Source organism: Salmo trutta, chromosome 14 (genome assembly GCF_901001165.1).
Source record: "Salmo trutta chromosome 14, fSalTru1.1, whole genome shotgun sequence".
NCBI classification, from domain to species: Eukaryota; Metazoa; Chordata; class Actinopteri; order Salmoniformes; family Salmonidae; genus Salmo; species Salmo trutta.
The window spans coordinates 85870733-85895057 of NC_042970.1; the positions used below are offsets into that span (position 1 = coordinate 85870733).

The 24325-nt window shown below is 43.1% G+C and overlaps 2 protein-coding genes across 3 annotated transcripts in view; both read left to right on the top strand.

The window, feature by feature from the left end:
• The window catches only part of LOC115147775 (GTPase IMAP family member 7-like), a 351504-nt gene that overhangs the window by 238582 nt on the left and 88597 nt on the right, over positions 1-24325 (top strand). The window lies entirely within an intron of this gene.
• On the top strand, positions 89-23830 carry LOC115147777 (GTPase IMAP family member 4-like). The gene is made up of 3 exons (XM_029690075.1): positions 89-170; positions 14413-14648; positions 23310-23830. The coding sequence occupies exons 1-3, from the start codon at positions 89-91 to the stop codon at positions 23778-23780; spliced, it is 789 nt and encodes a 262-aa protein (XP_029545935.1). The 3' UTR covers positions 23781-23830.

Sequence of the window (24325 nt, forward strand, 5' to 3'; positions counted from 1 at the left end):
TCATGAGTCACCGAAGAAATGTGGACTTTTTATTTTGTAATGAGGTCATTGTCTGTTTCCATGTTTTTTTTTGACTGCAGTTGTAGTAATGGCACGAGGAAGAGGAAGGACTCTGAAAATTCTGCTCCTGTTGACACTCTGCCTGCAAGACTTCACTGGTCAATGCCAAGGTACACACACACACACACACACACACACACACACACACACACACACACACACACACACACACACACACACACACACACACACACACACACACACACACACACACACACACACACACACCTGTTTGTTTCCTTGGATCCCATTGTCTTTTCCAGAGGCAACAGATATTCTTCCTGGGGTCAACAAAAAACACAAAACATGACAAGTAATGAAACACTGATAGACAATGACAGTCACACAAATAAATAAATACATGTATATTATTATAATAATAATACAATAAAATACAAAAAATGTGTGTCCCTTCACATGTCCTGCCATTCCATGAGAAGTTGATTAATCATTTTTATTTATTTGTTTAATTTTGGACTTGGGGACTGTGAAGAGACCCCTGGTGGCATGTCCTGTTGGGTATATATTGTTGTATAAGCTGAATGTTATTTCAGTATTTGACGAGAAGAGAAGCAATTAATGTCTCGTCAATCCTCAACCAGGAAAGACACAGACAGACACACACACACACACACACACACATATATGCATGGACTTACACATAGTTTTCAGTAGCCTTTTATCAAGACACCCACTATCAGTGTTAGTAGTTGATGTTACTCTTCAATAACACAGACCCCAAAGAAAATCAGGGGGGAGAAAAATAGGTTTATTCAAAGAGGACAGCAGGTAGCCTAGTGGTTAGAGCATTGGACTTGTACCTGAAAGGTTGCAAGATCGAGTTCCTGAGCTGACAAGGTAAAATTCTGTTGTTCTGCCCCTGACCAAGGCAGTTAATCCACTAGTCCTAGGCTGTCATTGAAAATACCCACTGGTCCTAGGCTGTCATTGAAAATAAGAATTTGTTCTTAAAACTGACTTGCCTAGTTAAAAAAATAATAGATGTTATGCTGAGAGGTAGATGTTCATTCTCCCCTGTCCTCAGTGATTCTTTCCACAGAACAAAGGGACAGGATGTAGTTTTATAACCCAACCCTAGCCTGTGGTTGACCAATTAGAATTCCTTGCAATAAAACTGGGCCAATGGTCAAATAACAAGTATCCTATATCAGTCTCAATGTCTAGACAAATTCCTCCCATGTTGCTGACCCATTGATCAATAATTCCCTATTACAGAAAAAACACTATTTCCATTGATTGTTAGTACTCTCTTGACTTTTAGTCCTCTTGACCTTTAGTACTCTATTGACCTCTCATCCTCTGCGTTGTGTATTTATCTTAAAATATTCTTACACTCCCCCTAGACCATTTTAAAAATATATATACTTCAAATGTATTTTCGGAAAATAATAGATAACATGAAAAATAGACAGTATAGAAAACATTAGCAGTAAGCCTAAAATCATTCACATTAAACACGTTACATTTCTATAAAACACAAAGGGCATATTTTACTTTCTGTTACAATAAGAAATAGATTTCAAACAAAGTTATAGAAAATAAGTATTAACAGGTATAATGATGATGTCCTTTACGATTCCCACCACATCCTGAATATGAGGAAACTCATACAAGTTTGTCTACAAGACAATAATATTCAATCGTCCTACTGGCAAGGTCATCATTCACCAAGTCCTTTAAACAAAATAAACGTACGACGAAAAACAGTTCCATAAGGCACACAGGCTATACAGAAAATAACCACCCACAAAACACAAGTGAAACAAACCTCAACTAAATATGGCCTCCAATCAGAGGCAATGACAACCAGCTGCCACTAATTGGAGGTCCTACCAAAACCCAACATAGAAATAGAAAACTAGATTTAAACATAGAAATAGAAAACATAGAACCTAAACCAAAAACACCAAAACACACTAAACAAACACCCCTTGCCACCCTGACCAAACTACAATGACAAATAACCCCTTTTACTGGTCAGGACGTGAAAGAAACAATGATGAAAGTAACGTCCTGGTTTCAAGAGAAATGTATATTTCACATAGATTTCCCTAAGTAATCATGTCCCGATTTTCATGAAAAAGTTGGACATTTCACCTAGATTTCCCTAATACGATGACTGCAGTGTACAACATAAAAGCTTAACAGGTTCTGATCATCTTACTATGCTTCTTCACCTGAGATTGGCCCCCGATTGCTAATAAATCAGTTATTTATTCTCCAGGCTCTGCTTTGTCATCAAATTGGACAACCTTGCAATGAGTGTATCCATGGTGATATTTCCTGATTTTTCCTGGACTTTCACTGCTGACCTTATTATGAGCATCACTTGATAATGACCTTCCCATTCTGGCCCTATTGTGTCTGTTACATATTTTTTTTACCATCACCCACTGTCCTGGTACTACGTCACGTCCCCCCTCGGGACTTATTCCCCACGTCTCTTTTACTTGTCTGTCTATGATTTCTCTAATCAGAATTTTAGCTGTGTTTTGTGCAGTTCCGTTCTTAGTAGGGTAGGCTTCAACTCATCGTGAGAAACGATCAACAATGACTTGCACATCTTCCTCTCCTTTACATTTGGGCAGCGTGATGTAGTCAAGTGTCACGCCCTGACCAGGTGAACGCGGGTATATTGGGTCAGGGTGTGTCAAGTTAGGTATTTTTCCTTGGTTTGTGTTTTGTTTACGTTTTAGCCTTGTGTAGGCTCTAGGGGGGAAATTCTATGTTGTGTTCTGTCGATTCCCAATCAGAGACAGCTGTCGCTAATTGTCTCTGATTGGGATCACATTTAAGTGCTGTTTTCCCCACGCTGTTTGTGGGGTGTTGTCTCTTTTATTTTGAGCAGCTAACGTATCGGCATTTTATTGAGTTTGTGTACGTGTTTATTTGAGTGTAAAAGAATAAACATGTGTTCGCTCCCAGCTGCGTTTTGGTCCGCTTCCTCGTTACCAGGCGACGATCGTTACAGAACACCCCAACCAACAACGGACCAAGCAGCAGAGGAAGGAGCAGCACAAGGAGAGGCACCAGGAGAAAAGCTATCTGGAGTCATGGACTTGGGAGGAAATCCTGGAGGTTTCCCCTGGACCATGGGCTCAAGCTGGGGATTATCGCCGCCCGCATTGGGAGATCGAGGCGGCGAGAGCTGAGAGGCGCTGGTATGAGGAGAGGGAGCGCAACGGACACGGGAGGCAGCCCCACAATTTTTTTGGGGGGGGGCACACGGGGAGATTGGCGGAGTCAGGTGGTAGACCTAAGCTAACTCCCCATGCTTACCGGAAGCAGCGTGGTACTGGTAAGACGCCGTGTTATGCTGTGAAGCGCACGGTGTCCCCAGTGCGCGTTCAAAGCCCGGTGCGCTACATACCAGCCCCCCGCAAGTGCTATGCGAGTGCAGGCATCGAGCTAGGGCGGATGGTGCCAGCTCAGCGCTATCTGGTCTCCGGTGCGCCTCCTCGGTCCAGGTTATCCTGCGCCGGCGTTAGGCACTGTGTCTCCAGAGCGCTGGGAGGGTCCAGTTCGCCCAATGCCTGCTCTCCGCCCGTGCCGGGCCAAAGTGGGCATTCAGCCTGGAGTGTGGGTAAAGAGTGTCCGTACCAGTGCTCCCCCACAGCCCGGTTTATCCTGTGCCTCCTCCCAGGACCAGGCCTCCAGTGGGTCTCCCCATCCTGGTCCGTCCTGTGCCACCTCCCAGGACTAGGCCTCCGGTGGGTCTCGCCAGTTAACAGTCGTCGGAGCTGCCCGCCAGTCAACAGTCGTCGGAGCTGCCCGCCAGTCAACAGTCGTCGGAGCTGCCCGCCAGTCAACAGTCGTCGGAGCTGCCCGCCAGTCAACAGTCGTCGGAGCTGCCCGCCAGTCAACAGTCGTCGGAGCTGCCCGCCAGTCAACAGTCGTCGGAGCTGCCCGCCAGTCAACAGTCGTCGGAGCTGCCCGCCAGTCAACAGTCGTCGGAGCTGCCCGCCAATCAACAGTCGCCGGAGTAGCCAGGCTGCGCTGAACTGCCGGAGTGGCCAGGCTGCGCTGAACTGCCGGAGTGGCCAGGCTGCGCTGAACTGCCGGAGTGGCCAGACTGCCCTGAACTGCCGGAGTGGCCAGACTGCCCTGAACTGCCGGAGTGGCCAGACTGCCCTGAACTGCCGGAGTGGCCAGACTGCCCTGAACTGCCGGAGTGGCCAGACTGCCCTGAACTGCTGGAGTGGCCAGACTGGCCAGACTGCCCAGACTGTCCCGAGCTGCCAGACTGCCCAGACTGTCCCGAGCTGCCAGACTGCCCAGACTGTCCCGAGCTGCCAGACTGCCCAGACTGTCCCGAGCTGCCAGACTGCCCAGACTGTCCCGAGCTGCCATACTGCCCAGACTGTCCCGAGCTGCCAGACTGCCCAGACTGTCCCGAGCTGCCAGACTGCCCTCCGGCCCAGCCCGTTCCTGCTCCCCGCACCAAGTCAGTGGTGCGTGTCCACAGTCCTGTCCGGCCCGTTCCTGTTCCCCGCACCAAGCCCACGGTGCGTGTCCACAGTTCGGCACGGCCCGTGTCCGGTCCACCGGTGCCCAATCCTGTTCCGGTCGACGGCTCCGCTCCGGAGCCTGAGCATGCCGCTCCACAGTGGTCCAGTCCGGGCCAGAGGGGTAGGGTTAAGGTGAAGGCGGGGGAGAGAACACGCCCGGGGCCAGAGCCTCCACCGAGGGTGAGGCGCCCACCCGGGTCCCCCCCCTAATAGACTTAAGTTTGGTGCGCCGGGAGTACGCACCGTTGAGGGGGGGTTCTGTCACGCCCTGACCAGGTGAACGCGGGTATATTGGGTCAGGGTGTGTCAAGTTAGGTATTTTTCCTTGGTTTGTGTTTTGTTTACGTTTTAGCCTTGTGTAGGCTCTAGGGGGGAAATTCTATGTTGGGTTCTGTCGATTCCCATTCAGAGACAGCTGTCGCTAATTGTCTCTGATTGGGATCACATTTAAGTGCTGTTTTCCCCACGCTGTTTGTGGGGTGTTGTCTCTTTTATTTTGAGCAGCTAACGTATCGGCATTTTATTGATTTTGTGTACGTGTTTATTTGAGTGTAAAAGAATAAACATGTGTTCGCTCCCAGCTGCGTTTTGGTCCGCTTCCTCGTTACCAGGCGACGATCGTTACATCAAGCTGTAGATGTCTGAAGGGTCCTGGTGGGGCAGGCTCTCGTCGTGTCTGTACTTTCACACGTCTCTTGGTGTTGTTTTCCATACAAAGTTGCAATTTGCCACAACAGCCTCAGCCTTTTTCCGCACACCAGGAGTCCACCATTTGCCCACAAAACAATAAACTATCCTGTCCACACCAATGTGTCCCAAAGAGTGGATCTGTGTCACCAAGTAGAGTAAGAGTGCATTTGGCGCTACACATCTCAGGTTGTATTTTCACACACCTTCTTGATTGAGTTTGCATCCTGCAGCCATCCATTCCCACACTTCATCTTTTGGGTACACTGCTTTGTATGTCTCTAATGTGTATCTCCTAATCAGTTTAGGTGACAGAGGTGTTCTCTTGGAAAACGCCTTGGCAGCTCTGTCAGCCAGATCATTACCTTTACTCTCGTCTGTAAAGATTTTTCTATGTACATTCATTTTCAAAATTGCAACTTGTCCAGGTAACTGGAGAGCATTCAGTAGAACCATCCCCTCTGGTCCATTCTTCACAGGAGCCCCCAGTGATGTCATGAATCCTCTGGTTTTTCCATATTTTTCCTAAATCATTGGTAACGCTGAAAGCATACCTTGAGTCTGTGTAGATATTAGCTGTTTTTCCTTCAGCCTGTTTACATGCTTCTGTTAAAGCCACCAATTCTGCCACCTGTGCTGATGTTCCTGCAGGTAACGTGCCTGTCACTATCACATTGTCCATTGTAGTAACTGCCCAGCCTGCCTTCCTCACCCCCCCCCCCTCCACAATACTTGAACCATAAGATAAACTCAGGGTTTTCCAAAGGATGACTCTTAAACCCATCAGAGAGCTGATCCAAAACCAACTCACAACAGTCGTGTTCAAGTAATGTGGAATCTGGAGGAAGCATCAGCGTAGCTGGATTACATTGGGTGCCACGTTGTACTGTATGATGATGTTAGGAGTTTCCAACACAGTTGGCCATTTGTTCCAACGAGCAGCTGTGACCTGTGCAGCTCGAATCATTGTCAAAAGAGTATGAACAACATGTCGGCAGAATCTTTACTCACTACTTTAGTAGTGTCCATAGCTTCCTTGCTAATGGGATATTGTTTTGTGCAAGGTGGGGCAACACCTGTCAAACACACTGGTTCCATATCCAAAATTCCACTCTAATTTTTCTTTGTAGTCCAAATAGGATGGTTCTGAACTGTACTTTCCTGCAGTTGTCTAATTTGCCACATCACCTTCCATTCAGAGACGTTCAATGTAGAGTCAAGTTGCATAATAACATCAAGGCTTAAAATAGGTTGTTCAAATGAGCCCATCCACACCCCTGCATCCATCTTCATTGGACCAAAATAAATTGATAATGGTTAGTTCTGTTAGATATCTGCCATCTCTGCTCTATACCTTTCATCTTCCATGTTGGGTAACCTACTGTGTCTAACTACCTCTGCTCTAAACCTTTCTTCAAATTCAACAAACGGTTCTTTCAGTTTTTGAACACATTTGGTGGTTGCATTGGTCAGACCCTTAAGGAAAACATGTCTGGGTCTCCATCCATCGGCCACATTTTGCTCTTCACCACCCATTGGTCAAACCCTTAACTTCTTGAGGCTACCTGGGACGTTAGCGTGCCACCTGTGGCGCACCCTATCAACAGCAGGTGCATTTCAAGAGCGGCAAATTTGAAACCAAATAAATGTACAAATTCAAATTTCTCAAACATACAACTAACTTACAGCCTTTGAAAGATAAACATATTCTTAATCTAACCACGTTTACCGATTTCAAAAAGGTTTTACGGGGAAAGCATAAAGTTAGGTTATGTTAGGAGAGTACATTGACAATAGCTGTGTGCAATGCATTGTCGATTCAAAGACATGCGTCACCAAAACCATACAATCAGCTAAAATTATGCACTAACCTTTTACAATCTCCATCAGATGACACTCCTAGGACATTTTGTTAGACAATGCATGCATTTTTAGTTCTATCAAGTTCATATTTATATCTAAAAACAGTGTTTTACTATGGCGTTGATGTTCAGGAAATCGTTTCCCTCCAATACCGGCAGTCAAGTCATGACGACAAAATAATTAATTAATATTAGAAAACATTGCTAAAATATTATATTGTCATTCAAAGAATTATAGATTTACATCTCTTGAACGCAATGGACTTGTCAGATTTTAAATTAACCTTACTGGGAAATCACACTTTGCAATAATCTGAGCACTGCGCCAGAAAAATATGCATCGCGATACAGACTAACCGCCATGTTGGAGGAAACTAAAATCGAAAATACTATATAAATAATCCATTACCTTTGATTCTCTTCATCAGATGTCACTTCCAAAGAGTCCCAGGTCCATAACGAATGTAGTTTTGTTCAAAAAAGCTCATCATTTATGTCGAAAAACCTCCGTGTTGTAGCGCATGATCTAAGCCAGCCGGACTTCACTTCACTTCAAGAACGGAAAAAATATATTTCCGTTCGTTCAAACATGTCAAACGTTGTATCGCATAAATCATTAGGGCCTTTTTTAACCAGAACATGAATAAAATTCAAGGCGGACCATTGGGTTTTCTTTTAAAACGTTTCGGAATGAGAGTACCCACCATCAAATCGCGCGCCAGGGTGAATGATGGACCATCACGTTCCATGGCTCTTATTCGGTCAGATCTCACTGTAGAACACTCAAAACACTTTGTAAAGGCTGGGGACATCTTGTGGAAGCAATAGGAAGTGCCAGAATATAATTCACCCCCTTTGTTTTTCAATGGCATAGGCTCAAAGTCAATTCAACACATCAGGTATCCACTTCCTGTCAGAATCTGTCTCAGGGTTTTGCCTGCCAAATGAGTTCTGTTATACTCACAGACACCATTCAAACAGTTTTTGAAACTTTAGGGTGTTTTCTATCCATATATAATAAGTATATGCATATTGTAGTTACTGGGTAGGTGTAGGAGGCATTTAAAAATGGGCACATCTTTTTTCAAAAAAGTCTCAATACTGCCCCCTATACCCTAACAGGTTAAGGAAAACACGTCTGGCTCTCCATCCATCTTGCTCTTCACCACCCACAGCTCTATAAACTTTTTCTTCAAGTACGCCATGTTCACGGTTGTTCAAAACAAAGGCTAATAACTGTAACCCATCATATGGATGTAGATTGTAGAGTTTCTTATAACGCATCAAATGGTCCCATGTCTTCATACAAATCAAATCAAATCAAATTTATTTATATAGCCCTTCGTATATCAGCTGAAATCTCAAAGTGCTGTACAGAAACCCAGCCTAAAACCCCAAACAGCAAGCAATGCATGTGAAAGAGGCACGGTGGCTAGGAAAAACTCCCTAGGAAAAACTCCCTAGAAAGGCCAAAAACCTAGGAAGAAACCTAGAGAGGAACCAGGCTATGAGGGGTGGCCAGTCCTCTTCTGGCTGTGCCGGGTGGATATTATAACAGAACATGGTCAAGATGTTAAAATGTTCATAAATGACCAGCATGGTCAAATAATAATAATCATTGTAGTTGTCGAGGGTGCAACAAGCACGTCCGGTGAACAGGTCAGGGTTCCGTAGCCGCAGGCAGAACAGTTGAAACTGGAGCAGCAGCATGGCCAGGTGGACTGGGGACAGCAAGGAGTCATCATGCCAGGTAGTCCCGAGGCATGGTCCTAGGGCTCAGGTCCTCCGAGAGAAAGAAAGAAAGAGAGAAAGAGAGAATTAGAGAGAGCATATTTAAATTCACACAGGACACCGGATAAGACGAGAATACTCCAGATGAAACAGACTGACCCTAGCCCCCCGGCACATAAACTACTGCAGCATAAATACTGGAGGCTGAGACAGGAGGGATCAGAAGACACTGTGGCCCCATCCGATGATACCCCCGGACAGGGCCAAACAGGAAGGATATAACCCCACCCACTTTGCCAAAGCACAGCCCCCACACCACTAGAGGGATGTCTACAACCACCAACTTACCGTCCGAAGACAAGGCCGAGTATAGCCCACAAAAATCTCCGCCATGGCATAACCCAAGGGGGGGCGCCAACCCAGACAGGAAGACCACGTCAGTGACTCAACCCACTCAAGTGACGCACCCCTCCCATGGACGGCATGGAAGAACACCAGTAAGTCAGTGACTCAGCCCCTGTAATAGGGTTAGAGGCAGAGAATCCCAGTGGAAAGAGGGGAACCGGCAAGGCAGAGACAGCAAGGGCGGTTCGTTGCTCCAGCCTTTCCGTTCACCTTCACACTCGTGGGCCAGACTACACTTAATCATAGGACCTACTGAAGAGATAAGTCTTCAGTAAAGACTTAAAGGTTGAGACTGAGTCTGCGTCTCTCACATGGGTAGGCAGACTATTGCATAAAAATGGAGCTCTATAGGAGAAAGCCCTACCTCCAGACGTTTGCTTAGAAATTCTAGGGACAATTAGGAGGCCTGTGTCTTGTGACCGTAGCGTACGTATAGGTATGTACGGCAAGACCAAATCGGAAAGATAGGTAGGAGCAAGCCCATGTAATGCTTTGTAGGTTAGCAGTAAAACCTTGAAATCAGCCCTTGCCCTAACAGGAAGCCAGTGTAGGGAGGCTAGCACTGGAGTAATATGATCAAATTTTTTGGTTCTAGTCAGGATTCTAGCAGCCGTATTTAGCACTAACTGAAGTTTGTTTAGTGCTTTATCCGGGTAGCCGGAAGGTAGAGCATTGCAGTAGTCCAGCCTAGAAGTAACAAAAGCATGGATTAATTTTTCTGCGTCATTTTTGGACAGAAAGTTTCTGATTTTTGCAATGTTACGTAGATGGAAAAAAGCTGTCCTTGAAACAGTCTTGATATGTTCTTCAAAAGAGAGATCAGGGTCCAGAGTAACACCGAGGTCCTTCACAGTTTTATTTGAGACGACTGTACAACCATCCAGATTAATTGTCAGATTGAACAGAAGATCTCTTTGTTTCTTGGGACCTAGAACGAGCATCTCTGTTCTGTCCGAGTTTAAAAGTAGAAAGTTTGCAGCCATCCACTTCCTTATGTCTGAAACACAGGCTTCTAGCGAGGGCAATTTTGGAGCTTCACCATGTTTCATTGAAATGTACAGCTGTGTGTCGTCCGCATAGCAGTGAAATTTAACATTATGTTTTCGAATGACATCCCCAAGAGGTAAAATATATAGTGAAAACAATAGTGGTCCTAAAACGGAACCTTGAGGAACACCGAAATTTACAATTGATTTGTCAGAGGACAAACCATTCACAGAGACAAACTGACATCTTTCCGACAGATAAGATCTAAACCAGGCCAGAACTTGTCCATGTAGACCAATTTGGGTTTCCAATCTCTCCAAAAGAATGTGGTGATCGATGGTATCAAAGCGGCACTAAGATCTAGGAGCACGAGGACAGATGCAGAGCCTCGGTCTGACGTCATTAAAAGGTCATTTACCACCTTCACAAGTGCAGTCTCAGTGCTATGATGGGGTCTAAAACCAGACTGAAGCGTTTCGTATACATTGTTTGTCTTCAGGAAGGCAGTGAGTTGCTGTGCAACAGCTTTTTCAAAAAATTTTGAGAGGAATGGAAGATTCGATATAGGCCGATAGATTTTTATAATTTCTGGGTCAAGATTCGGCTTTTTCAAGAGAGGCTTTATTACTGCCACTTTTAGTGAGCTTGGTACACATCCGGTGGATAGAGAGCCGTTTATTATGTTCAACATAGGAGGGCCAAGCACAGGAAGCAGCTCTTTCAGTAGTTTAGTTGGAATAGGGTCCAGTATGCAGCTTGAGGTTATGGAGGCCATGATTATTTTCATCATTGTGTCAAGAGATATAGTACTAAAACACTTTAGTATCTCCCTTGAGCCAGGGTCCTGGCAGAGTTGTGCAGACTCAGGACAATGGAGCTTTGGAGGAATACCCAGATTTAAAGAGGAGTCCGTAATTTGCTTTCTAATGATCATGATCTTTTCCTCAAAGAAGTTCATAAATGTATTACTGCTGAAGTGAAAGCCATCCTCCATTTGCGAATGCTGCTTTTTAGTTAGCTTTGCGACAGTATCAAAAAGAAATTTCGGATTGTTCTTATTTTCCTCAATTAAGTTGGAAAAATAGGATGATCGAGCAGCAGTGAGGGCTCTTCGATACTGCACGGTACTGTCTTTCCAAGCTAGTTGGAAGACTTCCAGTTTGGTGTGGCGCCATTTCCGTTCCAATTTTCTGGAAGCTTGCTTCAGAGCTCGTGTATTTTCTGTATACCAGGGAGCTAGTTTCTTATGACAGATGTTTTAAATTTTTAGGGGTGCAAAAGCATCTAGGGTATTGCGCAAGGTTAAATTGAGTTCCTCGGTTAGGTGGTTAACTGATTTTTGTCCTCCGACGTCCTTGGGTAGGCAGAGGGTGTCTGGAAGGGCATCAAGGAATCTTTGGGTTGTCTGAGAATTTATAGCACGACTTTCAATGCTCCTTGGTTGGGGTCTGAGCAGATTATTTGTTGCAATTGTAAACGCGATAAAATGGTGGTCCGATAATCCAGGATTATGAGGAAAAACATTTAGGTCCACAACATTTATTCCATGGGACAAAACTAGGTCCAGAGTATGACTGTGGCAGTGAGTAGGTCCAGAGACATGTTGGACAAAACCCACTGAGTCGATGATGGCTCTGAAAGCCTTTTGGAGTGGGTCTGTGGACTTTTCCATGTGAATGTTAAAGTCACCAAAAATTAGAATATTATCTGCTATGACTACAAGATCCGATAGGAATTCAGGGAACTCAGTGAGGAACACTGCATATGGCCCAGGAGGCCTGTAAACAGTAGCTATAAAAAGTGAGTGAGTAGGCTGCATAGATTTCATGACTAGAAGCTCAAAAGACGAAAACGTCATTGTTTTTTTTTTTGTAAATTGAAATTTGCTATCGTAGATGTTAGCAACACCTCCGCCTTTGCCGGATGCACGGGGGGTATGGTCACTAGTGTAACCAGGGGGTGAGGCCTCATTTAACACAGTAAATTCATCAGGCTTAAGCCATGTTTCAGTCAGGCCAATCACATCAAGATTATGATCAGTGAAATTCCCAAGCTGTCCCTCATACCATCATGGTCACCTGATCATCCCCAGCTTACAATTGGCTCATTCATCCCCTGTAACTATTCCCCAGGTCGTTGCTGTAAATGACAACGTGTTCCCAGTCAACTTACCTGGTTAATAACCTCTTACATCTAGATGTTCCACCAGCGGAACACCTCACCAATATCCAATGGTAGAGCGTGGTGCGAATTACAAATACCTCAAAAATGCAAAAATTTCCATTTTTCAAACATATGACTATTTTACACCATTTTAAAGACAAGACTCTCCTTTATCTAACCACATTGTCCGATTTCAAAAAGGCTTTACAACGAAAGCAAAACATTAGATTATGTCAAGATTATGCCAGAAATAATCAGACACCCATTTTTCAAGCTAGCCTTTAATCTCACAAAAACCAAAACCACAGCTAAATGCAGCACTAACCTTTGATGATCCTCATCAGATGACACTCCTAGGACATTATGTTATACAATACATGCATGTTTTGTTCAATCAAGTTCATATTTATATCAAAAACCAGCTTTTTACATTAGCATGTGACATTCAGAACTAGCATACACACCGAAAACTTCCGGTGAATTTACAAAATTACAATAAACGTTCACAAAAAAACACAACAATTATTTTAAGAATTATACATACAGAACTCCTTTATGCAATCGCGGTGTCTGATTTTAAAATAGCTTTTCGGTGAAAGCACATTTTGCAATATTCTGAGTAGATAGCCATCATGGCTAGCTATTTTGACACCCACCAAGTTTGGCACTCACCAAACTCAGATTTACAATAAGAAAAATTGAATTACCTTTGCTGTTCTTTGTCAGAATGCACTCACAGGACTTCTACTTCAACACCCAATGTTGTTTTGGTTGTAAATAATCCATAGTTATATCCAAATAGCTGCGTTTTGTTCTTGCGTTCAAGACACTATACGAAGGGTGATGCGCCGGCGCATATCGTGACAATAAAATTCAAAATATTCCATTACCGTATTTCGAAGCATGTCAAACGCTGTTTAAAATCAATGTTTATGCGATTTTTCTCAGAAAATAGCGATAATATTCCAACCGGGAGACGTTTTATCCATTCAAACACTGAAAATAGAAAAGGGCGTCGTCACATGCACGCGTGCGCCAGTGTCATTGTTCTCAGAACGACCACTTTCCAAAACCCCTACTGTTTTTCGCCCAGGGACTGCAGAGTTATCATTCCACGTTCTGGCGCCTTCTGAGAGCCTATGGGAGCCTCAGAAAATGTCACGTTACAGCAGAGATCCTGTATTTTTGATAAAGAGGCTACAGAAGGCCAAGAAATGGTCAGACAGGGCACTTCCCATATAGAATCTTCTCAGGTTTTGGCCTGCCATATGAGTTCTGTTATACTCACAGACACCATTCAAACAGTTTTAGAAACTTTAGGGTGTTTTCTATCCAAATCAAATAATTATATGCATATTCTAGTTTCTGGGTAGGAGCAATAACCAGATTAAATCAGGTACGTTTTTTTTCCGGACGTGAAAATACTGCCCCCTATTGAATCCCATGGGTTGCGCTCAATTGGTCTCTCTTTTCCCTGGATCAACACACAGTTGAGTCTTTCCTTGTTGTTGGTTACGACCAATTCATCCGGGTCACGGCACCAATTGCTAGCAGTTGATGTTACTCTTCAATAACACAGACCCCAAAGCAAATGAGGGGGAGAAAAATAGGTTTATTCAAAGAGTGACAAATCATAGATGTTATGCTGAGAGGTAGATGTTCATTCTCCCCTCTCCTCAGTGATTCTCTCCTCAGTGATTCTTTCCACAGAACAACGGGACAGGATGTAGTTGTATAACCCTAGCCTGTGGTTGACCAATTATAATTCCTTGCTACAAAACTGGGCCAATGGCCTATTTCAGGCTCAACAAATTCCTTCCATGTCTCTGACCCATTGAGCAATAATTCGCTATTACAGAAAAAACACTATTTCCATTGATTGTTAGTACTCTATTGACTTTTAGTCCTCTTGACCTTTAGTCCTCTGCGTTGTGCATTTATCTTAAGATATTATTACAAAATCAATAATTTCTTGTCTGTTTCCACAGTTTCAGGGCAGCCCTCTAACCTGAGGATAGTTCTGCTGGGGAAGACTGGAGCAGGGAAGAGTGCAACAGGAAACACCATCCTGGGGAGAGAGGTGTTTAAAGCGGAGGCTTCTCCAGTGTCTGTGACTGCACAGAGTGAGAAACAGAGTGGAGTGGTGGATGGGAGGAAGATTGATGTCATCGACACCCCAGGGCTCTATGACACAACAATGTCTAAAGAAGAGATGAAAAGTAAAATAGTCAGGTGTATAGAAATGTCAGTCCCAGGACCCCACGCATTCCTGCTGGTGATCAGACTGGGGAGGTTCACAGAGGAGGAGAGGGACACTGTGAAGTGGATCCAGGAGAGCTTTGGAGAAGAAGCCTCAATGTACACCATAGTGCTGTTCACACATGGAGATCTATTGAAGGGAAAAACAGTGGAGGAGTTTCTGGCTAAGAGCAAATCTACAGAAACTCATCAATATCTGTGGGGGCAGATATCACTCCCTAAACAATGACAAGAGAAAATACACTCAGGTCCCAGAGCTGCTGAAGAAGATAGAGGAGATGGTGTCGAGGAATGGAGGAAAACAGTACACCAATGAGATGTACCAGGAGGCCCAGAGGAAGATCAACGAGGAAAAGGAGAGGAAGAGACAGGAAGAGGAGAAGAGAGAGAGAGAGAGGAGACAGGAAGATGAAGAAATAAGAAAAAGAGAAGAAAAATTGAATGGCTGCAAGTGGTCAGCACTTGCCAGTTCGGCTGCATTGGGGTTGGCAGCCATGTACAGCTCTCCATTGTCATTAGCAGCAGGGGTTACATTAGCCGCTGTTAAAGGTTATGAATGCATGGGCACCTATTTCAAATCAGGTAGTTCCAACTCAGAAAATCAGAAGGATTAAGATTTACATATCCACCATCTCAGATTATTATTCAATTAAGATCAATTATTGTGTTATATAATATAAATATGATTTGATCTCTGAGAAATTAAGCAAATTTATTGTGACCAAATTTGACATTTTAATTGATAGGATTCATATACTATTCAATAAATATAGTACCCAACATCTGATCTGGATCCAATTTTTCCCCAACAATGATTAAGAACAAAGAATGCCTCAGATCAGATGTTGGGTATTCTTTCACACTAATGCCTTGTTATCTGGAGGGCGGCCATTTGCATCTCCCCAATGGTCCAAATGTGGAATCCATAACCATGCTGATATCATGGAGAGTAATGGTTTGAGAACATTCCAAGATTTGGAAGATACATACACATTACCAGATACCTACACATTACCAGATACATACACATTACCAGTTACATACACATTACCAGATACATACACATTACCAGATACATACACATTACCAGATACATACACATTACAAGATACATACACACTACCAGGCAACTCTTTTGTTTATATTTACAACTCAGGTTAGCTTTGTTAGCCTATGGAGTCCCTTGGGAAACCCAGCTACCAAACCATCCAATGATGGGATTTATTAATAAATGATCTGGGCTCCTGAAAGGACTGATCTCTATAATATACATGCTATACATGCTAACTTCTGGAAAGTGGTAAAACATTTTAAACAACTCTACCCTCTTGTTGTCCCAGCAGGTTTTGACAGCCTCTGGTCCCATACCAGACAGAATTTTAATTTGTGGTACTTTTAATAACCTGTTAATGTTGCGTCAATTCAAGTCTGGTATCAGAACAAAATAGTCTGCACATAGTAACTTCTGATTTAGCTTTAGTTTAATTAATGCAAACACGTGTGTGGTAAAAGGGTGGTTTGTATATACGGTCTCTCTGTGGCACCTTGCAGGGCAAAACAGAGAAGAGAACGACATCCTATTGTTCTCGCCTTTATACTCTGACAGAGATAGTTCCTGCTCAATGCTGGCATGTCAGAGAGAGGAGGAGCGTGGTTTAAACTTGCTCCTCCTATCGTCGGCGTGCAGGCTGGTCTCAGCCTAGTGACGCACTTCCTGTCGCCGGTTGTAGTTCTTCTTGTCTTCAACAGTTGATTTATCCGTAGTTTATATACTTAATATTGTAGCATAGCTTCCCCAGTATATTATAAAGGTTATGCATACAAATAGCCAGTTCAACCCTAACAAACCATTTAGTTTAAACTGGCCAATTATTTGAAAGGATAATCTCTGAAAATGCATATCATTCTACTAGAGTCCCCTAGTCACATGACCTTGTAGATAACAATGCACTAACAGACTCACAGACTGTATCTTCATTTCCCCATTTGATGTCTATGATGTACTAAGTGCTATGCTAAAGAGTAAAAAAGTACAAAAAATCTTAGCTGATTCACATAATCCCTTCTTACTCTCTGCACCAGTTATCACAGAACCATTGACCTATATATTATAACTTTACAGTTGTTTCTGGTGATATCCTTAAGATCTGTAAAGCAGGACATGTCCTCCCCCTACATAAAGGAGGAGATCCTTCTGACTTAGATAACTACATTACAATTTGCAAATGATCTTGCCTTTCCAAAGTGTTGAATCCCTGGCCAACTGTCAACTAACTTTTTTAACTTCCCACTCTATTCTTAATGTGAACCAATCAGGTTTTAGACCTGGACAGTTTCAGCTGCTACGTTTGTTTTAGATATGTTCAATTGCTTCGATCAGAAAAATGATTGTGCTGTCTTTCCAAGGCTTTGGACACTGTTGACCATCACACTCATTCAAAGGTTGACTGAAATAGGCCTGGATCAGGCTTCTTGAAAAGTGGTTTGAGAATGATCTGTCAGACAGGACTCAATGTGTGATTTCTGATGGTGTCAAGTCTAGTTTCCTGGTACAGGGACCTGTTCTCTTTAATATTAATATAAATAATATTGGTTTATCTATTAACTTGTAATATTCATCTGTATGGAACGTGGGTTTCTGTTTTAGGAAAAGATCTTGCCTCTCCCTAAATAGCAGGAAGCAGATTGTACAGTCAACTTTCCTAACAGTTCTTGACTAAGGTGACACCATTTACCAGATTGCAGCAGCTACTACTCTTAAAACTGTGGATGCCGTCTACCAAAGTGCCCTTCACAGGTGACAGTTTTAATACTCACCACTACATCCTGTATCAAAAGGTTGGCTGGTCCACATTAAAGTCCTGTAGATCACTTCATTACTCCCTTTTTGTTACAAAGCTCTACTACAGAACCTTCCAAAGTACCTAACTTTGTTGCTAACGTATGACATAATGAGCTACCAAAGCCGCTCGTAAGATTAATTAACTCTTGAGGTCCCTCTGGTCTCCACCAATTTAGATAAATACTCTTTTAGTTTTCTTGCCCCCATTGTTGTAGTAACCTACAAAATTCCTTGCATCTTGTTTGCCTGGTGCCTCTAGGGCAGGTTAGGACTCTGGTGGTGAATTATTTCAATGAAGATTGTATTTTACCCCTTTTTCCTCCACAATTTCGATCTTGTCTCATCGCTGCAACTCCACAATGGGCTGGGGAGGCGAATGTCGAGTCATGCGTCCTCTGAAACAGGACCCACCAAACTGCGCTTCTTAACACTTAACTCCGCTTAACCCGGAAGCCAGCCGCACAAACGTGTCGGAGGAAACACTGTTCAACTGACGACCGAGGTCAGCCTGTAGGCGCCCGGCCCGCCACAAGGAGTCGCTAGAGCGCGATGAGCCAAATAAAGCCCCCCGGCCAAATCCTCCCCTCACCCGGACGACGCCTGCCTATTGTGTGCCACCTTATGGGGACTCCCGATCACAGCCAGTTGTGATACAGCCTGGGATTGAACCCGGGTCTGTAATGACACCCCTAGCACTGCGATAAAGGGCCTTAGACCGCTGTGCCACTCGGGAGGCGGATTGCAGTTCTTTTGATTGATTGTGGTGGTTTACATGTTGAAATTGTGATGTTGAGTTTGTTCTTTGTGCTTATTTTTATTCTCCTTGTTCTATTTGTCATGTTAGTTTTTCTTCCTGTTTGGGAGAACATTTCTGTATTCAGGGCACCATTGGGAATGAGACCCTGGTCTCAATTGGGCTACCCTCAATAAGTAAAAGTTAATAAATAAAAAATGTATAAACAACTATTGGAAAGCTCATATTCTGAGCTAACCATTAAAAAGGTATGGTCCACAGATCTAATTGAATCTGAACAGCCCTTTAACTGGAACAGAATATGGAAAAATATGGCATCCTGTAATCTGAACCATCAATTTATACATTGTGTGCAACCCAGTCATCACCAAGTTGTACCAGGTTGCTGGTGGTATGCCCAAAGGCATGGCTGGTGGATTCCCCGGTGCTGGTGGTATTCCCGTATGGCATGGCTGGTGGTCCCTGGTGCTGGCGGCATGCCCGAAGGCATGGCTGGTGGATTAACCAGTGCTGGTGGTATGAACGAAGGCATGGCTGGTGGATTCCCCGGTGCTGGTGGCACCGCTCCTGCAGGCGGTGGATCATCTGGACCAACTATTGAGGAAGCCGACTAAACCATTCCAACCTTTCTGCAACTACCTCCCCCTAACAAGCAACGTTTGAAATGTGGCTTTGAATTAATGACTATTATCACTGTGACTCTTATCACAACCTGTGACAAGTCACTCCAGTACACACTGACTGTAGTAGTAGTCCATCACAACTTTTCTCCACAGATCTGTGTCTATAGCGCCTGCTAAATTCAAGGCAGCAATGTTGTTGAGAGTGTCAGGGTTCACCTAGGGGTCATGATAGGGGCTGTACCAAATGTTTGATGATTATGCTTATGTTGTATTAATAGAAGGGGAGAGTTTATAAGACCCCGCCCTCCTTACATTTAAAGGGTCCTAGACTACAGATTAACAATATATATATTCATTATAGAGGTTTAGTATTGTTCCGCCAGTTGTTTTCTAGACTCTCTGCCTCTTATAAAGAGACCCCTCTGAGAAATGTGTGACTGAGACAGAACTCTGCAGGGGAGTGTAGGAGATAAGAGACTAGTCAGACATTCCACAATACATCAATTTTGGGGAGTGGACATTTATTGCCTAGGCCTTAGAAAAGACTGGAACTATTGTATCTCTCTTGCAAATTTATATAGCTGTGTATGCATGGGCTTGGTCTGAAGAGTAGAAGGTAATGACAAATGCAGTGACATCACAAGGGTTGGACTTCAGGTTTAATAAGATAACTTGGGACCTTTTATATTTTGCAGAGCTTACTCGGAAACATGCGTATGTTCCTGTTGTCAACTTCTGTCTGCAATTGCATTAATAAAGGTTTTTGAATGATTTAATTAAAGATACTGTCAGAATGTTAATTTCACCAATGAGCCAATGATTGACAAGGAACAAGGAAACGAACCACAACAAGAGCAGTCCATTGCTAACGTCATATCTTTTTTTTAAATCTGCTCAGTGTCTTCACATACTGGGAAGCTCATGTTATAGACAGAATCGTGCTACATGGCAGACCAATCCGAACTCATCTCTCGGCATATCAATCATGGCTAGTGGGAAGGTTCCCCTCTTTTTCCGTGGCTAAACTGACTAGGCTCTTATTTGCAGATGGCAAATACGTTTTTTTTAAGGCATTTCTGCCAAACAAGCATTGAAGTAGTGCCTAGCTTCTTGAATTGGGTCACATATGAACATTCTATCATTAACCTCTTGCATCTAGACATTCCGCTAGCGGAACGCCTCGCCAAATATCCAATGGAAGAACGTGGCGCGAAATACAAATACCTCAAAAATGCTATAACTTCAATTTCTCAAACATATGACTATTTTACACCATTTTAAAGACAAGACCCTTGATAATCTAACCACATTGTCCGATTTCAAAAAGGCTTTACAGCGAAAGCAAAACATTAGATTATGTCAGGAGAGTACCCTGCCAAAAATAATCACACAGCCATTTTCAAAGCAAGCATATATGTCACAAAAACCAAAACCACAGCTAAATGCAGCACTAACCTTTGACGATCTTCATCAGATGACACTCCTAGGACATTATGTTATACAATACATGCATGTTTTGTTCAATCAAGTTCATATTTATATCAAAAACCAGCTTTTTACATTAGCATGTGATGTTCAGAACTAGCGTACCCACCGCAAACTTCCGGTGAATTTACTAAATTACTCACGATAAACGTTCACAAAATACATAACAATTATTTTAAGAATTATAGATACAGAACTCCTTTATGCAATCGTGGTGTCAGATTTTAAAATAGCTTTTCGGCGAAAGCACATTTTGCAATATTCTGAGTAGATAGCTCGGCCATCACAGGCTAGCTAATTTGACACCCACCAAGTTTGGTCCTCACTAAACTCAGAATTACTATTAGAAAAATTGGATTACCTTTGCTGTTCTTCGTCAGAATGCACTCCCAGGACTTCTACTTCAACAACAAATGTTGTTTTGGTTCCAAATAATCCATAGTTATATGCAAATACCTCAAATCAAATCAAATCAAATGTATTTATATAGCCCTTCTTACATCAGCTGATATCTCAAAGTGCTGTACATAAACCCAGCCTAAAACCCCAAAACAGCAAGCAATGCAGGTGTAGAAGCACAATGGCTAGGAAAAACTCCACAGAAAGGCCAAAACCTAGGAAGAAACCTAGAGAGGAACCAGGCTATGAGGGGTGGCCAGTCCTCTTCTGGCTGTGCCGGGTGGAGATTATAACAGCACATGGCCAAGATGTTCAAATGTTCATAAATGACCAGCATGGTCAAATAATAATAATCATAGTAGTTGTCGAGGGTGCAACAAGTCAGTAACACAAGAGTAAGTGTCAGTTGGCTTTTTCATAGCCGATCTTTGAGAGTATCTCTACCGTTCCTGCTGTCTCTAGAGAGTTGAAAACAGCAGGTCTGGGACAGGTAGCACGTCCGGTGAACAGGTCAGGGTTCCATTTTCCAGGGTTCCATTTCCTCCGTTTTGTTCGTGCGTTCAGGTCACTATCCGAAGGGTAACGCGCGAGCGCATTTCGTGACAAAACATTTCAAAATATTCCATTACTGTACTTAGAAGCATGTCAAACGCTGTTTAAAATCAATTTTTATGCTATTTTTCTCGTAAAATACCGAAATAAAAAAAATGGAGAAGTCTCGTGAACGCGCATCTCCAGTCTCACTGTCCCCAGGCTGACCACTTACAAACTCTGCTCCTATACTTTGCCCAGAGACAGCAGACACCCCATTCCACTTTCTGGCGGCTTTAGAGAGCCAATGGAAGCCTTAGAAAGTGTCACGTTACAGCACAGATGCTGTAATTTCGATAGAGATGCAACAGAAGGACAACAAATTTTCAGACATGGCACTTCCTGCATGGAATCTTCTCAGGTTTTGGCCTGCCATATGAGTTCTGTTATACTCACAGACACCATTCAAACAGTTTTAGAAACTTTAGAATGTTTTCTATCCAAACCTACTAATTATATGCATATTCTAGTTTCTGGGCAGGAGTAGTAACCAGATTAAATCGGGTATGTTTTTTATCCGGCCGTGAAAATACTGCCCCCATCCCAAAGAAGTTCAAGAAAGAACGTGATACAAAACACGGAAACAAAAACAACGACAAAAAAACTGTCTCGTAAGGACAAAATGACTACACAGAGAAACAACTACCCACAAATCCCATAGACAAAACACCCCTATTAAATAGGACCTTCAATTAGAGGCAACGAGGAACAGCTGCCTCCAATTGAAGGTCAACCCAATAAACGACATAGAAATGGATAAACTAGAACAAACATGGAAATAGACTAACATAGAACATACCCCAACAAACCCCGAAACACTCTAAACAAACACACCCTGCCACGCCCTGACCAAACTACAATAACAAACAACCCCTTTTACTGGTCAGGACGTGACAACAACAATATACAGATCCGTGCAACCACACTAAAAGTGAGTATTCAACTTAACTACCTTACTAATTAAATGTTGTACAACAATCTACTTAAAGTATTTGAATAACTGTAGCACAATATTAAGTAGACATTTTATTGATAACAGGTCTGTTAATATTTATGCGTAAATAATCATATGACTACAGTTTGTTTGTATTTATACACGTTTTAATATTGTAGAACAGTGAAAGGAGAAACATGGTTAGATTTTTACCTGAAACATTAACTTGTTTAGTGCAGAGATAGTGCAGTATACTGTACCTTGTTTAGTTCAGAGATAGTGTAGTACACTGTATCTTGTTTAGTGCAGAGACAGTGTAGTACACTGTATCTTGTTTAGTGCAGAGATAGTGCAGTATACTGTACCTTGGTTAGTTCAGAGATAGTGCAGTATACTGTACCTTGGTTAGTTCAGAGATAGTGCAGTATTCTGTACCTTGGTTAGTGCAGAGATAGTGCAGTATACTGTACCTTGGGTCAACAGCCATCTTCTAGCAGGTTGTTGCTGTGAGGGACACACCTGCAGGTTTTTGTCAGTACTGACTAAGGTCACACTGCTTAGATGTTGCATGCATCAACCATTGGTTGACTGACAGATTGCTAAAACATATGATGTGGTTAGCTGATATGTAAAATACCTATCAACCTATGTTGACACTGTCTGCAAGACTTCGCTGGTCAATGCCAAGGTACACACACACACAGTTTTCAGAAGCCTTTTATCAAGACACTATCAACTCAAGCACTTCTTGTCTGTTTCCAGTTTCAGGGCAGCTCTCTGACTTGAGGACAGTTCTGATAGGGAAGACTGGATAAGGGAAGAGTGCAACAGGAAACACCATCCTGGGGAGGGAGGGGTTTAAAGAAGACTCCTCCCCTGAGTCTGTTACCTCACACTGTATTAAGCAGAGTGGAATGGTGGCTGGAAAGAAAATCAATGTGATTGACACACCAGGACTCTTCGACATGAAACTGACTGATACGGAAATGAAAAGTGAAATAGAAAAGGCCATCTACATGTCAGTCCCGGGACCCTATGCCTTCCTGCTGGTGATCAGACTGGGGAGGTTCACAGAGGAGGAGCAGAACACTGTTAAGTGGATCCAGAGGAACTTTGGAGAAGAAGCCTCAATGTACACCATCTTGCTGTTCACACATGGAGATCAACTGAAGGGAAAATCAGTGGAGGAGTTTCTGGCTGAGAGCAAAGATCTACAGAAACTCATCAATATCTGTGGGGGCAGATATCACTCCCTAATCAATGACAAGAGAAAAGACAACACTCTGGTTTCAGAGCTGCTGAAGAAGATAGAGGAGATGGTGTCGAGGAATGGAGGAAAACACTACACCAATGAGATGTACCAGGAGGCCCAGATGAAGATCGAAGAGGAGGAGAGGAAGACACAGAAAGTGGATAAGAGAGAGAAAGAGAGGCAACAGAAGGAGATAAAAAGCATCAGAAGAGAATAAATATTGTCTCGATGCAAGATATCAGCATTGGTCAGTTCGGCCATATTGGGGTGGGGATACAAATTCTCCTCTCCATTGTGGTTAGCAGCAGGGTCTGTATAAGCCATTTTTGAAGGTTATCAATGCATGGATTCCTATTTCAATTGTGGTGGTTCTGACTCAAAAGAGGAATAGGATTTCACCATCTCAGATTGTTCTGAAGTTAAGATTAGTTTTCAACCTATTTTTTTGTTGTGGAAATATAATTTGATCACTGAGAAATTAAGCTAATTGATTGCTATTTTAATTGATAAGATATTCAACAAATATACAAAAGTATGTGGACACCCCTTCAAATTAGTGGTTTGGGCTATTTCAGTCACACCCGTTGCTGACAGGTTTATAAAATCGAGCACACAGCCATGCAATCTCTATAGACAAATATTGGCAGTAGAATGGCCTTACTGAAAGGCTCAGTGACATTCAACATGGCACTGTCATAGGATGACACCTTTCCAACAAGTCAGTTCTTCAAATTTCTGCCCTGCTAGAGCTGCCCTGGTGAA

Coding starts and splice junctions, on each gene's coding strand:
- LOC115147777 (XM_029690075.1), top strand. CDS start 89: ATGGCACGAGGAAGAGGAAGGACTCTGAAAATTCTGCTCCTGTTGACA. Junction 171..14,412: donor CTTCACTGGTCAATGCCAAG/GTACACACACAC, acceptor CTGTTTCCACAG/TTTCAGGGCAGCCCTCTAAC. Junction 14,649..23,309: donor AAGAAGAGATGAAAAGTAAA/ATAGTCAGGTGT, acceptor ATGAAAAGTGAA/ATAGAAAAGGCCATCTACAT.